Source organism: Schistocerca cancellata, chromosome 3 (genome assembly GCF_023864275.1).
Source record: "Schistocerca cancellata isolate TAMUIC-IGC-003103 chromosome 3, iqSchCanc2.1, whole genome shotgun sequence".
NCBI classification, from domain to species: Eukaryota; Metazoa; Arthropoda; class Insecta; order Orthoptera; family Acrididae; genus Schistocerca; species Schistocerca cancellata.
Genome location: NC_064628.1, coordinates 88,538,230 through 88,556,353, shown reverse-complemented (window position 1 = coordinate 88,556,353; position 18,124 = coordinate 88,538,230). Strand labels below are relative to the sequence as shown.

The following is an 18,124-nucleotide window of genomic DNA, read 5'->3' as shown; positions in this document are numbered from 1 at the left end:
CAAGGCCGTTGCCCCCAGAGCATAATGGAGCTGCCTAAAAGCTGGTCTGTGTCACGCAGTACTGGTGCCAAGGCGCTTTTCCCCTGGAAGATGATGGATTCAAGAAGCTGTTCCCCTGGAAGACGAATTCGCGCCCTCCCATCGGCATGATGTCAACTTACATTGCCGATGGTGACATACCCATTACAGTCATAGTTTTCAATGTCGTGGCATTAACACTGGCACATACATGGGTCGTCAGCTGCATAGGATTATTATTAGGAGTGTTGGGTGCACTGTGTGTTCAGATACACTTGTACTCCATCCAGCATTAAAGTCTGATGTTAATTCCACCACAGTTCGCTGCCTGTCCTGTTTTACCAGTGCGCCCAGCCTACAACGTCCGACATCTGAAATGAGGGGTGGCTGCGCAACCCTAACACATCTGTATGTCCTTTCACCTTGGTTTCGCCATGTGCTGAATACGCACACCGCTGCGCTCCTCGACCGCCCGACAATTCGTGCAGTTCCCAAACTGCTTATGCTGAGCCTCCATGTCATCAGAATCTGTCCTCAGTCAATCTCTGATAGATAGTGGCCCTTCGCCATTCTTCACACGGACAGCACACTCACTGATACTATATGCACCATGTGTGTCTGAATAGCAGCCATTCCTCGCCAGGTGACGCTGCTATCGCCTGGATAGGTGAAATTAAATGAGCGTATGGCTTAGTTGGTCAGAAGGCCTCTATCCGGGGAAGTTCGGTCGCCAAGTGCAAGCCTTATTTCAGTCGACGCCACATTGGGCGACTTGAGAATGAAATGACGATGAGGACAACACAACACCGAGTCTCCGAGAGGAGAAAATCTCCAACCCGGCCGGGAATCGAACCCGGGCCCACTTGCATTGGAGGCAAGCACGTTACCATCCAGCGAAGCAGGTGGACGCCTGGATAGGTTTATATCGATAATAGGTCGGTGGCAATAATGTTCTGCCTGATCAGTGTATTTCGACTTGGTATAACTTTCTTTAGTTGAGGCAGCATATGCCGTTCCCGAAACGCAGAATCACATACTGTGTCAGTGAAGAGACGGCCTGTCCGCCGCTCGTGGTCTCGCGGTTGCGTTCTCGCTTCCCGAGCACGGGGTCCCGGGTTCGATTCCCGGCGGTGTCAGGGATTTTCACCTGCCTCGAAATGACTGGGTGTTTGTGTTGTCCTCATCATTTCATCATCATCCAGGAAAGTGGCGAAATTGGACTGAGCAAAGTTTGGGAAATTGTACGGGCGCTGATAACCACGCAGTTGAGCGCCCCACAAACTAAACATCATCATCATCAAGAGACGGCTGCAGTCGTGAAGGTAAGAGTTCGGATTTATGCTTTGGAAGATCTAAATCCCTAATCAGATCGCTGAGTTCACAGTCTGTGAGTTTGCGGGGTTCTCCAAATGATGACATTGGGGTAAATTTGGGGTCAGTACCATTGGCAGACGACTGAACGTTTTTGGCTGTATAGGTTGGTTCAGCATCATCGCTATCACTGCTTGATGGTGGTACATGTGGGGAAACAGGAACTGGCAATCCTTCTCTATGAACACAGGACGAATGACAGATGGGATGCCAGTATATTGAATATTCCTCTTTTTCTAAGTGTTGACTCCTTTCCTTAAGGGAGGTAGGTACAAAAATAGCAATCTGATGCAAAATTTGTTGGTTCACGCCAAAAAGCATACATGGACATAGTAAACACAGTTCTTCAGTTTCAACACCTCACCTCTAACCGCCATGACACTCGTTCCAGTGACAAGTAAACTACCACAGCACAAAAGCACAAAGCTATGACAAACGACAAATAAAATCGTTTCTGGTTTCTGCATTCGACAATACTCACGAGACTGGATGTCGCACACATGAATCATTGTGTACAGTAGTGTTGCCAAATTGTTCTGGAAATGTCCACCACACTCACCTGCGGCAGAGTAACACTTTTCACAATGATTTTGCATGTAGCTCTTATAATGTCCCATAAGTGTGACTGGGAAACATACACATTATTTACTTGTAACCTCGAGCTAGGAGACAATTTTAAGCTTGATATTCGTGTTCAGTGCACGTAAATCTATAAAATACATTTAATTTCGTTTCTGTAAAAAATAAAAAGTGAAAAATTGTGGACCAGTATAATTCATTATGCAGGCGATTGCACGCCGTGGGAAGGAATGCTAGTTTTGAAGAACACAGTATCTGAGGTGCTTCCACAGCATGCTGACAGCGAAAACTAGGACTGGACAAATTATAATCGAGCTCGGACGGACTAATGAATTCCAGATACACTAGAGCGCTCGATAGCGTGAGGGACACCTGCAATCGCACCGTCTCAGTTTTTACAAGCAATGCAATCTGGCCAAAACACATATCAAAGATACCTTGCTCTGTCCCGCCGAATCGCCTTCTGAGAACACCGGACCAGGTAAAGTCAATGACGGGTGAACATCTTCGCATTCTGTCAGGGATTTTCTTCAGTTTGTAAAGTGATGAGCCGACTAATCTTTTCTAGCATTTACTTCGAGTGACTATCATTCATTACTCGATCAGCAATGAATTTGCATGTGTAATTTTTTAATTTTTCTGGCATATTCAAGCAGTCACTGTGTGTCCACCATGGATTTGTATTCCCATAATTGTGCGCAGGTCATGTCTGAAAAAAGGCCATAAATCAGTATACAAGTTCTTCAAAACCTTCTTTGTGGCATTTGAGTAAATTTACAAGACAATAGTTAGCTTTCAAAGTATGAGAGCTATAGATATAGTCTGTTATATTACATTAATGCCAACATGGAAGAATCTGTTTGTCCATGGAGATTACTTTGGGAGCAGAAAAGGGTTATAGTAAAAGGGCTGACCATCCTTAAATTAAAATTTTGCTTTCTGGCAAAGTTTACAAAGTTATTCAGTTTAGTGTCGTATCTGCATACTAACACTGTGCGGGAGCAGTAAGATGTAGAGGAAGGGAGGAGGTAATGTGTGGGGAGGAGGAAAACGGACAGTGGGAACGATAGAGGGGAAAGGAAGAACAGCAGAGATAAGGAGAAGCGACAGAATTGAGAGGAATGGATGGGAACGGTGGGGAAGGGAGAGGACAAGCGAGGTGGGGAGGAAAGCGGCGAGGGGGGGGGGAGACAGAAGAAGAGGAGAGGAGAGAAGAGAAGTAGTGGAAGCGGGAGGAGAGGGGTGAAGAAGGAGTGAGTGGAGTGTGTTGGCTGGGAAGGGAAGGTTGTAAGACTACCGCGTAGTATCAGATTAGTAATATATCGATAATGTTCCTCCTGTGAAAGAATTTTTATTTTTGTGATTGTGACTGTATGCATTGGAAAGGTATTAGACTGTTTATCGACTCAGGAAAGATTGCTGTTGAGAGGAAACAATAGAAAAAACTGTTGTGTCTAGACAAGACAGCCTAGACACAATGAGAGGAAGCCGAAAGGCACGCGCTTAAACTCAGGCAGGCTGGCGTGAGGTCTGAAACAGGATACGTAATGAATGCTATAAAGAAAAGTACGTAGCTTCTGGAATACTTAACTTTAATCCATAATTGTAGAACATCGGTCTGTCGGTACAGGCTTTATAAGATAACCAGCAAAAGATAAATGGCGCCTTGCTAGGTCGTAGCAATTGTCGTAGCTGAAGGCTATGCTAATTATCGTCTCGGCAATTGAGATCGTTATTGTCAGTGAACCATTCCTATGAACGTCGGCTATACAACTGGGGCGAGTGCCAGGACGTCTCTCTAGACCTGCCGTGTGGTGGCGCTCGGTCTGCAATTACTGACAGTGGCGACACGCGGGTCCGACGTATACTACTGGAGCGCGGCCGATTTAAAGGCTACCACCTAGCAAGTGTGGTGTCTGGCGGTGACACCACAAAAACAAATGGGAATCGAACCAAGTTTCTATTAGTAATAAAGTAAACTGTAATTACGTAAAAGGTAAAGGTCGCCATCCTAAATAGGCAAAGTTGTGCCAAGTACTAACATGGTTCATAAAGAAAGTTACCTATTGTGATTGACTTTACTTGATACCGAACTTGTGTTTCCTGGTAAAATGGAAGACAGTAGCACAATTTAGCAAGTAACACACCGGTGATTTGACTTCAACTACACAGTAGGAGTAGCAATACGTTTAGGCATCAACTGGCTCTTAATAACACTTACTATCTGTGCATTACAATAGGGAGATAATGATATTTATAGGTAAATGCTTAATAATGGTGGAGCAGTGCTAACTTGGACAAGAGGTTCTTTTGTCACTTTAACTAAAGGAAATTACTATTGTTGAAATAGTTATAAAGTAATTGTATCTTTTGTACAGATCATTGTTTGCATTCTCAAGGAATATTCACTTCCTTATATTATTTAGCTTAAGTGGAACACCTGAAACCTTGATTCAGTATAGTTTGAATGTTTGTAGCCAATTGATTATACTTGATTACTGTTGTTGTAATGCGACATTTAAAACTTAACTATCGGTGGAATCAGATCGAGGTTGAGCACTTTAGTCACAACACAATATAGAAAACACTGTTAACAGCATAACACGTGAAGTTGTACATGTTATTACTACAATAAAAAATCTTCGGATACTTTAAATTTTCTCTTAGTAATTGTACTTTGATGAAACATTAAATGTCCCTTTATGAAAACTTATGCTCACTAAATGATTATGTACTTTACAACTTCACAAATTTTATTAACTTTCGTCAAGGAAGATAATGGCTTTTCAGTTCAATAACATAGGATACTTGGATTTATCGTAGCACTTGGGATAGGACCCTCCACAGGTAAATGACTAGTGATAAAACACGGTGGTTCGAAACAAAGTTTACAGAACACTGAATTATTATTGAAAATGAAGCCATATAACTGTTCTATGCAATTATTGACTTGAACCATGGAACTTGCCGCTGGTGGGGAGGCTTGAGTGCCTCAGCGATACAGACAGCCGTACCGTAGGTGCAACCACAACGGAGGGGTATCTGTTGAGAGGCCAGACAAACGTGTGGTTCCTGAAGAGGGGCAACAGCCTATTCAGTAGCTGCAAGGGCAACAGTCTGGATGATTGACTGATCTGGCCTTGTAACACTACCCAAAACGGCCTTGCTGTGCTGGTACTGCGAACGGCTGAGAGCAAGGGGAAACTACAGCCGTAATTTTTCCCGCGGGCATGCAGCTTTATTGTATGGTGAAATGATGAAGGCGTCCTCTTAGGTAAAATATTCCAGAGGTAAAAGAGTCCCCCATTCGGATCTCCGGGTGGGGACTACTCAGGGGGACGTTGTTATCAGGAGAAAGAAAACTGGCGTTCTACGGATTGGAGCGTGGAATGTCAGATCCCTTAATCGGGCCGGTAGGTTAGAAAATTTAAAAAGGGAAATGGATAGGTTAAAGTTAGATATAGTGGGACTTAGTGATGTTCGGTGGCAGGAGGAACAAGACTTATGGTCAGGTGAATACAGGGCTATAAATACAAAATCAAATAGGGGTAATGCAGGAGTAGGTTTAATAATGAATAGGAAAATAGGAATGCTGGTAAGCTACTACAAACAGCATAGTGAACGCATTATTGTGACCAAGATAGATACGAAGCCCACGCCTACCACAGTAGTACAACTTTATATGCCAACTAGCTCCGCAGATGACGAAGAAATTAATGAAATTTATGATGAGATAAAGGAAATTTTTCAGATAGTGAAGGGAGACGAATACTTAATAGACATGAGTGAATGGAGTTCGATAGTAGGAAAAGGGAGAAAAGGAAACGTAGTAGGTGAATATGGATTGGGGGTAAGAAATGAAAGAGGAAGCCACCTGGTAGAATTTTGCACAGAGCATAACTTAATAATAGCTAACACTTGGTTCAAGAATCATAAAAGAAGGTTGTATACATGGAAGAAGCCTGGAGATACTGACAGGTTTCGGATTGATTATATAATGGTAAGACAGAGATACAGGAACCAGGTTTGACGTTGTAAGACATTTCTAGCGCAATCTATTGGTTATGAGCTGTAGATTAAAACTGAAGAAACTGCAAAAAGGTGGGAATTTGAGGAGATGGGACATGGATAAACTGAAAGAACCAGAGGTTGTAGAGAGATTCAGGTAGAGCATTAGGGAACGATTGACAAGAATCGGGGAAAAAAATACAGTAGAAGAAGAATTAAAGAGACCTTTGGAGAAAAGGGAACCATTTGTATGAATATCAACAGCTCAGATGGAAACCCAATTCTAAGCAAAGAAGGGAAAGCAGAAAGGTGGAAGGAGTGTACAGAGGGTCTATACAAGGGCGATGTTCTTGCAGACAATATTATAGAAATGTAAGAGAATGTAGATAAAGATGAAATGGGAGATACGATACTGCGCGAAGAGTTTGACAGAGCACTGAAAGACCTGAGTCAAAACAAGGCCCCGGGAGTAGACAACATTCCATTGGAACTACTGACGGCCTTGGGAGAGCCAGGTATAACAAAACTTTACCATCTAGTGAGCAACATGTTTGAGATAGGCGGAATACCCTCAGACGTCAAGAAGAATATAATAATTCCAAGCCGGCCGGGGTAGCCGAGCGGTTGTAGGCGCTACAGTCTGGAACCGCGCGACCGCACCGTTCGCAGGTTAGAATCCTGCCTCAGGCATGGATGTGTGTGATGTCCTTAGGTTAGTTAGGTTTAAGTAGTTCTAAGTTGTAGGGGGCTGATGACCTGAGAAGTTAAGTCCCTATGTGCTCAGAGCCATTTGAATAATTCCAATCCCAAAGTAAACAGGTGTTGATAGATGTGAAAATTACCGAACTATCAATTTAATAAGCCACTACTGCAAAATACTAACACAAATTCCTTACAGACGAATGGAAAGACTGGTAGAAGCGAGACCTCGGGGAAAATCAGTTTGGATTCCGTAGAAATGTTGGAACACGTGAGGCAATACTAACCTTACGACGTATCTTAGAAGAAAGATTAAGGAAAGGCAGACCTACTTTTCTAGCATTTGTAGACTTAGAGAAAGCTTTTGACAATGTTGACTGGAATACTCTATTTAAAATTCTGAAGGTGGCAGGAGTAAAATACGTGGAGCGAAAGACTATTTACAACTTGCACAGAAACCAGATGGCAGTTACTAGAGTCGAGGGGCATGAAAGGGAAGCAGTGGTTGCGAAGGGCGTGAGACAGAGTTGTAGCCTATCCCTGATGTTATTCAATCTGTATATTGAGCAAGCAGTAATGGAAACAAAAGAAAAATTTGGAGTTGGAATTAAAATCCATGTAGAAGAAATAAAAACGTTGAGGTTCGCCGATGACATTGTAATTCTGTCAGAGACAGCAAAGGACTTGGGAGAGCAGCTGAACGGAATGGACAGGGTCTTGAAAGGAGGATATAAGATGAACATCAACAAAAGAAAAACGAGGATAATGGAATGTAGTGGAATTAAATCGGGTGATGCTGCGGGGATTAGATTAGGAAAGGAGACGCTTAAAGTAGTAAATGAGTATTGCTATTTGGGGAGCAAAATAACTGATGATGGTCGAAGTAGAGAGGATGTAAAATGTAGACTGGCAATGGCAAGGAAAGCATTTCTGAAGTAGAGAAATTTGTTAACATCGAGTATAGATTTAAGTGTCAGGAAGTCATTTCTGAAAGTATTTGTATGGAGCGTAGCCATGTATGAAAGTGAAACATGGACGATAAATAGTTTAGACAAGAAGAGAATAGAAGCTTTCGAAATGTGGTGCTACAGAAGAATGCTGAAGTTTAGATGGGTAGATCACATAACTAATGAGGGGGTATTGAATAGAATTGGAGAGAAGAGAAATTTGTGGCACAACTTGACTAGAAGAAGGGATCGGTTGGTAGGGCATATTCTGCGGCATCAAGGGATCACCAGTTTAGTATTGGAGGGCAGCGTGGAGGGTAAAAATCTTAGAGGGAGACCAAGAAATGAATACACTAAGCTGATTCAGAAGGATGTAGGTTGCAATAGGTACTGGCAGATGAAGAAGCTTGCACAGGATAGAGTAGCATGGAGAGCTGCATCAAACCAGTCTCTGGACTGAAGACCACAACAACAACAACATGCAATTATGCGTTACTCAGTTGATAATTCTAGATGAAGGTGGTGGTAGCGTCGATCTCCTGTGCTATACAAAAAACAAAGCGGAATATGTATCCGTGGCTCTTCCTGTGTAACAAGCTACGGAAATTCTCTTGTTAGCGGCGGATTTTCATAGTACACAGCTAACCGAAGTACGCCATGAAAAATAAGCCAAATTACTTTCGCATCTGAGTGTATATTATTTAATCTTCCAGTTATTCTATCCTCTTTCAGTGCACAAGATGCCCACCCTTTGGCTGCAAGCCTGTCTGACTCATGCCACAAAGGAGTTTCGCAGTTTGACCGCCAGATCCACTTTTCCTATTGCTGCCTAGCCACTTCCGTTGCAGAAGGACTTCCCACCGAGTTTTTCATGAATACAAACCTACTTTCCCTATCCGTAAACCAAAATTACAATTAAAGTTTTAACTTTTACGTTCTTTTACAACACATTACTTTTGACATTACATCCATAGAGTAATTACAGTTACATAAATTATCATAAATAGTGAATAAACATTTACCTGGGTGTTACATCAAAGAGCATAGTTACACAGAAGTCACTTTATGTAAAAATAGACAAAGAAGTTAGACAAGACCAATAAAGGTAATCACGTGACAGCTTTACAAGTTGCGGAGCAAGAGGAGGTTAGGGGAGGGGGGGGGTGCAAATTTATAATCTATAAATGTTCATGCAATTTAATACATCAAACAAAGATACGAAGTTAAAAATTAAAGTTAACGAAGACACATAAGGAGATCTAGATTCTTCTTACCCAATACATAGGTACTGAGAATTTGCGATGTAGGTTGATCCATCAGGATGAAATCGTTGATCATCCTGTATTAATAAAGTATACAAATTCTGTTGTAAGGAACGGTAGAGTTGTTGAGTGTAGTATTACAAAGGGTTATTGATTTTATTATTATTAAGACTGAGGTTAGACTGTTTGGGTACACAGGTTGTACCAGGAGGAATGGTCAAAATTCGGGGCTGTGACAGGAAAGACCATTCGAAGCAAAAATTTCTAATAAACATGGGTTCTACAATGCATAACGTAAAAACTACGAGCACTTCTTCATTTGTAATACTGTGAAACAAATGTCTTCTACTGCTAACTCTGTGCTTTCGTAGTTTTGTAGGAGGTAGCATGGACAAAAAAAAAAATTGTCTAGTAGACTTGGGTCCAAAAATGCAAATCTTACGAGATCAGCTGAAGATACTTATTCCTCAGTAGCGAGGATGAAGAAGTGCTCATAGCTCGTAAGATAGCCAGTTTAGAGGGTATGTTAACTGGTGATTTTATTTGTTTTGGTCCACTCTGCCACCTGCAAGATATGGAAAGCAAAGGGCTTGCAACAGAAAAAAATTTGCTTAATAGTACCAAAGACGAAGAAATGCTCTTAGCTCTTAAGGCCTTCTGTTCAGAACCGTGCTTACTAGACTTTTTTGCTTCCTGTCATATCCCTGATTATTGAACATTTCTCCTGGGACTCTCTTATTTTACTTGTTCAAGGAGACCTATTTTCATGTTGTTGTCTGCAGCAAGGAGTATCTGTAGTGTTTCACGCCGATGTCGTTTGTCGTTTACTATGTAACAATTTTCAGTGACATGGCTTGCTTCGATTTATCAAAAACTGTATGCAGTAAAGAAACCGTACATTCTTCGTAACTGCTTTTGTAGAAGGGGTGTGCACAGCTACCACATGCAAGTTTAAAATTGCACAGTTCGACATCAACACAGTTCTACATCGCGTAGATGGTGAAGGCTGTATTTGGGAACATTGTTGTGTGGGATTCGGTATTGTGATTAACCATGATTTTTACTTTTTTAATTAGTTTCATTTCAAATGTGGATTCGAATGCTGTAGTGCTGTATTGCGTAATTTCCGTCGGCAGGCGGACGTCAGAGGCGCGCTCTCCTCGCTCATCCAGCTCTCGATGACGACCGGCTTCGTGATCATGTCCTGCGTGGGCCCGTTCGTGTCGTACAAGACACTGGCGATCATTGGCATGGCGTCGCCGCTGGTGGCCGTGGCGTGCTTCGCCTGGATGCCCGAGTCGCCCTACTACCTGCTGGCCGTGGGGAAGGACGCTGCCGCGGAGAAGGCGCTGCGATGGCTGCGGGACCCGGACCGCGACATCATGTCGGAACTGCGTCAGATGAAGGTCAGTCTATATTTGAGGGGGCAGCTCTGCAGAAAACTTCCAGTGAAGAGAACCGTAGACTGAGTGACCAAAAGTTATTGGAAGGCGCTGAATGTGATGTCGGTCGTCAGTTACTAAAGCCTTGGCATTTCTCTCCACAGAGACCTGGTAGAAATGGGTTTATGATGTCCCATAATCAAATTGACGACAACCTGACTCGCAGGGGACCGTCGACCCATCCCATACAGCTAATTAGAGATGGGGGATCCGCTCTTGAACTAATTCATAGAGTTCAATCTTTCAAAGGAGTGAACAATCAGTGATTCAGAAAAAAAGAACGGTAGCTCCAAACGTTTCCCACGGCAGAGAGAGCGAGAGAGAGAGAGAGAGAGAGACGGATCATATCAGCAGCGCCTCTGCTGGTCAGAGCACAGTGCACGCCACACAACACAGCCAGCGCCGGCCTCTGCCCTGCTTCTACCTTGGCTGCCTGCATTGTGCAGTGCCCCATTGGATTTTGTGTTTCACATATGCCGTGCCGTCTCTGTGCGTCGTCTGCCTTGTGCACTGTGCAGTGTCTGACGCAGCTTAACTTCGCATCGCACTCTGTCAGCGATCGTTTCAGTCGCACGTCGTGCCCTCTGGGCAGTTGATGCGAGCAACAGGACAGAGAGCCACCTAGCGGATAACATAGGAACTACTTGCAAAAACCTGCTCGCAAGGGAACGGACGATTTGTCTCGGAGCGGGTGAGTTCACCGCTCCCCCCCACCCTCGGAACGCGCCCGCTCAACGCTCACCCCACCATCTCGACTCTAGCCAGAGCGTCGAGCAAAGCGACTCAGGTGTCACTCTGGTCTCTGCGGTCTCAGCTCACGCAGTAATACAGCTCGCGGCTCGACCTGCTCGACTCAGCGCCTCTGCATCGGAGTTTGTCCCCACTGGATATTGTTCTTCGTATTAATACCGCTATGTATATTACATTATTATGTTATGTATACATCAATTGTTTTTATTTTATTTTTATTTGTTTAAACTGATTAGATTAGGTTCCTGATGACTCCTCTTACTATAGGATTTTTATTATGGACACTCGAATTTACGCTTTAATTAAGAGTGAACCGATAAACGTATCGCAAAATGTGATACACCAATATTTTCCTTGTTTTATTCTGCGTAAGGCTATAGGCAGCACTTTCGTTTTACAGTCAAATTTATATTTTTTTTTTCTTATTCTGGTACGGATTTTGCGATTTTAGGCGTCTTCGAAAGGAAACGTTCACTTTAAAAATATATGGCTTGCGATGTATTTGTGTGAGGTTAATGAAATTTTAATACATTATAGCCAAATATATTGTTAATGTAAATCTCAAGTTACAACATTTTCCGATCACCCAAAAAACCACGATAGTGCAAAATAAATCAATAATCAAAAACTTTGTCATATCGTGGAAATTTCAATAAACAATACAAAATTCTTACTCATTATCTGTGTTACTTCAAAATAGGATCAAATAAGATCAAAATACAGGTATAGTACTGGAATAAACCAAGTTTAAAGGGCAATGTGCCTTCCATTTATTTTCTATTGTAAATGAGTGGTGAGTCATGAAAAAGAGCTAATTCATTTCAGGGAGTGAACAGTCCTGATCCAATCTCTGAAAAGAACAGTTTTGCCCATCTCTACAGCTAATGGCCATTCATCAGACATTTGTGATCTTCCTGTGCAGTGGTTCATCTATGTGCAAGCATGGTCTCTAAGTTAATGTAGATCCACCCTAGATACAATTGTCTTGGAAATTCGAAAAACGGAGTAATGTGAAACATACACTACTGGCCATTAAAATTGCTACACCACGAAGATGACGTGCTACACACGCGAAATTTATCCGGAAGGATGAAGATGCTGTGATATGTAAATGGTTACCTTATCAGAGCATTCACACAAGGATGGCGGCGGTGGCGACACCTACAACGTGCTGACATGAGGAAAGTTTCCAACTGATTTCTCATACACAAACAGCAGTTGACCGGCGTTGCCTGGTGAAACGTTGTTGTGATGCCACGTGTAAGAAGGAGAAATGCGTACCATCACGTTTCCGACATTGATAAAAATCGGATTATAGCCTACCGAGATTGCGGTTTCTCGTATCGCGACATTGCTGCTCGCGTTGGTCGAGATCCAATGACTGTTAGCAGAATGTGGACTCGATGGTTTCAGGAGAGTAATACGGAACGCCGTGCTGGATCCCAACGGCCTCGTATCACTAGCAGTCGAGATGACAGGCATCTTATCCGCATGGCTGTAACGTATCGTGCAGCCACGTCTCGATCCCTGAGTCAACAAATGGAGACGTTTGCAAGACAATAACTATCTGCACGAATAGTTCGACGACATTTGCAGAAGCACGAGCTATCAGCTCGGAGACCATGGCTGCGGTTACCCTTGACGCTGCATCACTGACAGGAGCGCCTGCGATAGTGTACTCAATGACGAACCTGGGTGCACGAATGGCAAAACGTCATTTTTTCAGATGAATCCGGGTTCTGTTTACAGCATCATGATGGTCACATCCGCGTTTGGCGACATCGCGGTGAACGCTCATTGGTAGCGTGTATTCGTCATCGCCATACTGGCGTATCAACCGGCGTGATGGTATGGGGTGCCATTGGTGACACGTATCGGTCACCTCTAGCTCGCATTGACGGCACTTTGAACAGTGGACGTTAAATTTCAGATGTGTTACGACCCGTGGCTCTACCCTTTATTCAATCCCTGCGAAACCCTACGTTTCAGAAGGATGATGCACGACCGCATGGTGCAGGTCCTGTACGGGCCTTTCTGGATACAGAAAATGTTCGACTGCTTCCCTGGCCAGCACATTCTCCAGATCTCTCACCAATTGAAAACGTCTGCTTAATGGTGGCGGAGCAACTGGCTCGTCACAGTACGCCAGTCACTACTCTTGATGAACTGTGGTATCGTGTTGAAGCTGCATGGGCAGCTGTACCTGTACACGCCATCCAAGCTCTGTTTGACTCAATGCCCAGGCGTATCAAGGCCGTTATTACGGGCAGAGGTGATTGTTCTGGGTACTGATTTCTCAGGATCTATGCACCCAAATTGCGTGAAAATGTAATCACATGTCAGTTCTAGTGTAATATATTTGTCCAATGAATACCCTTTTACCGTCTGCATTTCTTCTTGCTGTAGCAATTTTAATGGCCAGTAATATACTATAACCCAAGTGAGTACGTATGTCTGAATCAGATATGACCTCCAAGAATCATTGACCTTGAAGCTTATCATGTGCACATCATGTAATCATTCTTGACATCATCATGTTAGCTAAAATACTAGGCAAACACAAAAACAAATAGTCTTTCTGAATTAGTGGAAGACTGTAAATAATTAGGCCTATTTTTGGTATTGGGTAGAATGCACCTTCAATTTAAATATGTCAACATCTACAAGTGCAACAACTATAAATATTTAAAGAATCTTGATATTTCAATTTGATGTTTTGTCATAGAACGTAGTGTCATCTCTAAAGGTTTTCAGTAATGTTTCGCCACCATTTTATGGGGCCAAAAATAGCGCATCACTAGAAAACATAACAGATGCCTTATATTACATCTGAACCACACATAACAGAGGTTAAATGCAAAACAAACATGTGCAATATTTACAAATTGGAAGTATGGCTCTTTAAAATACTATTTCTTATACTCAACCACAAGATAACACTATACTCAAACAATCACCATTTTACGAAGGAATGAAGAAGGTGGTTGTATTATGATATATCACTTAAACAGCAATGTAAAAGGAGAATCTTTACTTTGTTTACACACAACATGACCAAATATGAATGAAAAACAAAGATAATGACAAAGTCGATATTTCTAAAATTAAATTATTTATCAAAACACATGCAGGTTGTACATAGGTGCAATTAAAAAACTCGAAAAATTCTAACATTGCAGCAAAATATAAGACATACTTTGTAAGAACAATGGGCTTTAAAATTGAATATTTCTGCATCAGAATTATCTCAATAATTTATCAAAATGCACACAATCTTAATTAACACTGCGTAATTAAATTATAGGTTATTCGATGACCATAGCTCGGTCTTAGTACAACTAAATGCATAAAAATTTTCTGTAAAACGATGCTGTCTAGCTTACAGCCTGAAGTGCACCGTGAATTATCAAACCAAACAATGTTATTCGTATACCAAAAACTCATCTGATAATCAAGTCAGTCAAACGTTGAAATGACTCGACTCAAGGGTTTTGACGTTATCTTGCAGTTCAAACCGCTGTCTTCTTCTGCTGTTACATAGAGAAGGACACTTTAGAGCGTGAGTCACGTAAGACGTAACACCCCTTTCATTTCGTGAACGGTTACACATATCGAAATGTGGTTTTCGGCAAATGTTAGAATGTTTTTAGCTCAGGTACCAACGGAGATATACATTTTTAAATGAAACCGTATAATTTTTATCGCTGCGTTCGATAGCTTTTGAGAAGACGAGTAAGTGATGTAGCGTTTGTTAATGTTCACGTTGAAACATTTCGTAAAAAAATTCGAGAAATATCCTAGAATGTCAGAGAATGGTGGCCATAATCGGCATTAACGGTGCAAAAAACACCTCCAAGCATAGCTCCCGTGTTACGCTGTGTCCAAACTCAAAATGTCAACACATTTGCCTGTTTACTTGTCTGCACTGTAGGCCGTTCATTACTGCTTCGATATTCGTTGCTTGCAGACAAAAACACCAATGAGGAGGCGATGCATATGCTGCTTTTACATGGTGAATGTAAAAGAAATACCGAAAAAATAGTACAGCGGTGTGGGGCTACCTACGTGGATTGCCAGTGTCCGATGCTCCAGGCAATTGCTCGAGTTATTAAAACGCGGTGCAGATAGACTGCTTGAACTTCAAAAAGAGGACAAGAAAGAAGACTGCAACTGACAGAGAGCACGAAGAAGGTGTTCTGACTACGACGCTAATGGATCCGCACAGTGGTACGAGACAGATTGCTAAGGAATGTGGAATCCAGCAGACGACTCTCATTCGCATCTTGCACCGACGGAATTTCCATCCCTATCACCTGCCACTACACTGGGCACTCGACAACGGTGATTTCGAACATCGTACAGAATTTTGTCGGTTCGCTCTTCAGCAGGTGAGAGACAGCGCTACGTTTTTTCCAACGTTTGCTTTTTACAAACAACCCTAATGTAAATTTGCATAACATGCACTACTGGGCAGCCGAAAATCCACACTGGTTTCGTCAGCTGCAACATCAACGGCCGTGGAGCGTAAACGTATGGTGCAGCATCATAGGGGCCTTAACTGTCCCACGCTTTCTAAATGGGCATTCGTACTCACAATTTCTGACAAACCTTCTGTCTGTTCCTCCAGAAGAGGTACGGCTGGACATTCGAGAGTATATATGGCTGCACGCGACGATTGCCCAGCTCACTCGTCCCGTGTTGCGAAGAAAATACTGAATGAGAACTTTCCTGGATGTTCGACAGGACGAAATTCTGTTGCCAAATGGCCTGCAAGGTGTCCCGATGTGACTCCTCTTGATTTCTTTCTTTGGGGAGCACTCAAAGACGCAGTCTATGACGAAGACCCATCTACATCAGACTATTGTATTGTTCTGTATGGTATGTTAACTGGGGACCTAGAAACGACGGAGATGCTCCGTCCCCGCCGCAGCCGCAGCGGCACACAGTGCCACGACGATTACCGCAGCCCACTTCACCCTTCTGCCGCCCCACTCCGAACCACTCTTTCAGGGTTATTGTGCGGTTCGGCCTCCGGTGGACCCTCACAGGGTACGTCTCACACCAGACGAGTGTTACCCCTATGTTTGCGTGGTAGAATAAAGCCGTCGGCACACGGACCGTGCATCCGAAAGTTGAGCGTTGACCGTGCCGGGTTTCTGACGTCACAGCATGGAACAGCACGCTCGGGAGTCTTTCCGAACGTGCAGAGCAATGTCTGGCATGTCAGATATTCTGAGCGTGCGTCTGAGCGTTGACCAATGAGATGGCACAACGCCGCCTACTTCACAAGCACGCCGTCTCCCTTCAGTACAGAGTTGTGAGGCGCCATATTGGCATTCATTTCAAGCCTATATGTATATATGCCGTTCCGAGCACCAGCAAATTCGGAAGCACTGTAAAACACGTTGTTAACTGTGTGACTCGTTCCAATAAAATAATGAGAAAAAAATGGCTCTGAGCACTATGGGACTTAACAGCTGTGGTCATCAGTCCCCTAGAACTTAGAACTACTTAAACCTAACTAACCTAAGGACATCACACACATCCATGCCCGAGGCAGGATTCGAACCTGCGACCGTAACAGTCGCGCGGTTCCGGACTGCGCGCCTAGAACCGCGAGACCACCGCGGCCGGCAAAATAATGAGAAAGATCATATTCGTGGCAAAAGAATTATTGTAACTTGCGTATTATGACAGTAGGCTATTTGAAGGCAGCTACACACTCAAGATCCACCCAAAACGCATTGTTCTTGGTACAATTTCTTATAATTAAATTTCAATTAGCAACATATCTACGATTAAGGTTTTTAGCAAGCGGTAAGATACTATGATTAGAAACGAAATGTGTCATGTTGATGTAGGGTAATGAATAGTGTCCCTGTCCCATATGAGTTCTTTTGTAGGGCCGGTGGTTCGCGTCCTGACACAACCAATTTTTTTCCCTAACATTCGCGTTTTTATTAGGTTCTGATTCTTTATTATTAGTTTAATATAAGTATAGACTATAATATTTGATGTAATGTAGATACAATTTCGCCTTTTTTTGAGGGGTGACTTTCTTCGATTGGCTTAATCTAAAGGACAGCTTGCGCTACTTGTATAAAGATATTTTGCTCCTTCTTCTTTTACGCTTCGTAATTCACATGTGGCAAAGATTCTGCTACTGGATAGGAACAGTGATCAAGTGAGACTGACCTTGGGGTTTTACTAAAATGTGGGAATGATGAAATAATGTTTATCTTATGCGGAGAAGTATTCCATATTTGTAACGCACTGTTTGTAATGGAACTTTCATAAGCCTCTGTCCTTATTGATTGGACATGGTACTTTCCTTTTCGTGGACGATGGAAGAAATGTGCGTTTTAATAGAGCTAACGTGGGAATTTTACGCTCGCCCGTTGAGTAAACAGTGTGATTTACGAACTAGAAACATCCCTCAACTGCCGCTGGAGTGCGTTGCGATTGCGTATACCACGTTGGGGCCCACGCACTGTATGCACGAGTCGCATCGTTCTTGAGCGTTCAGCAGCACGTTGAACTCGGCACGCTCAACGTTAACGTTCGACAGCACGGTCCGTGTGCCGACGGCTTTATGGTGGTGTACGCGTACGTGGAGAACTTGTTTGCGCAGCAACCGCCGACATAGTGTAGCTGAGGCGGAATAAGGCAAACCAGCCCACATTCGCCGAGGCAGATGGAAAACCGCCTAAAAACCATCCACAGACTGGCTGGCTCACCGGACCTCAACACACGTCCGCCGGGCGGATTCGTGCCGGGGAACAGGCGCTCCTTCCCACTCAGGAAAGCCGTGCGTTAGACCCCACGGCTAACCGGGCGGCCTTACATCAGACTATATGTGTCGTCGAATCGATGGTGCATGCACTACTATATCATCGACTGTTATTACATCTGTTCATCGTTCTTTCGAACGGCGATTGCAAACGTGCCTTGATTGATTTCGGTGGTTACCAAATCACTTTTACTAAATTGCTTATTTCACTTACGTATGTATGAAATTGCATTGCAGTCTCAAAAAGTCGACAGCGTG

The 18,124-nt window shown here is 43.2% G+C and overlaps 1 protein-coding gene across 1 annotated transcript in view; it reads left to right on the top strand.

Annotated features, from left to right (window-relative positions):
* Positions 1 to 9,880: 9,880 nt before the first annotated feature.
* LOC126176136 (facilitated trehalose transporter Tret1-like) overlaps positions 9,881 to 18,124 on the top strand; it is a gene marked incomplete at its 3' end in the record, with an annotated part of 55,950 nt that continues 47,706 nt past the window's right edge. Inside the window, exons 1-2 of the mRNA XM_049923275.1 lie at positions 9,881 to 9,922; positions 10,021 to 10,290. Of these exons, the coding sequence (XP_049779232.1) occupies positions 9,881 to 9,922; positions 10,021 to 10,290 (312 nt within the window). The remainder of the gene's footprint in view (positions 9,923 to 10,020; positions 10,291 to 18,124) is intronic.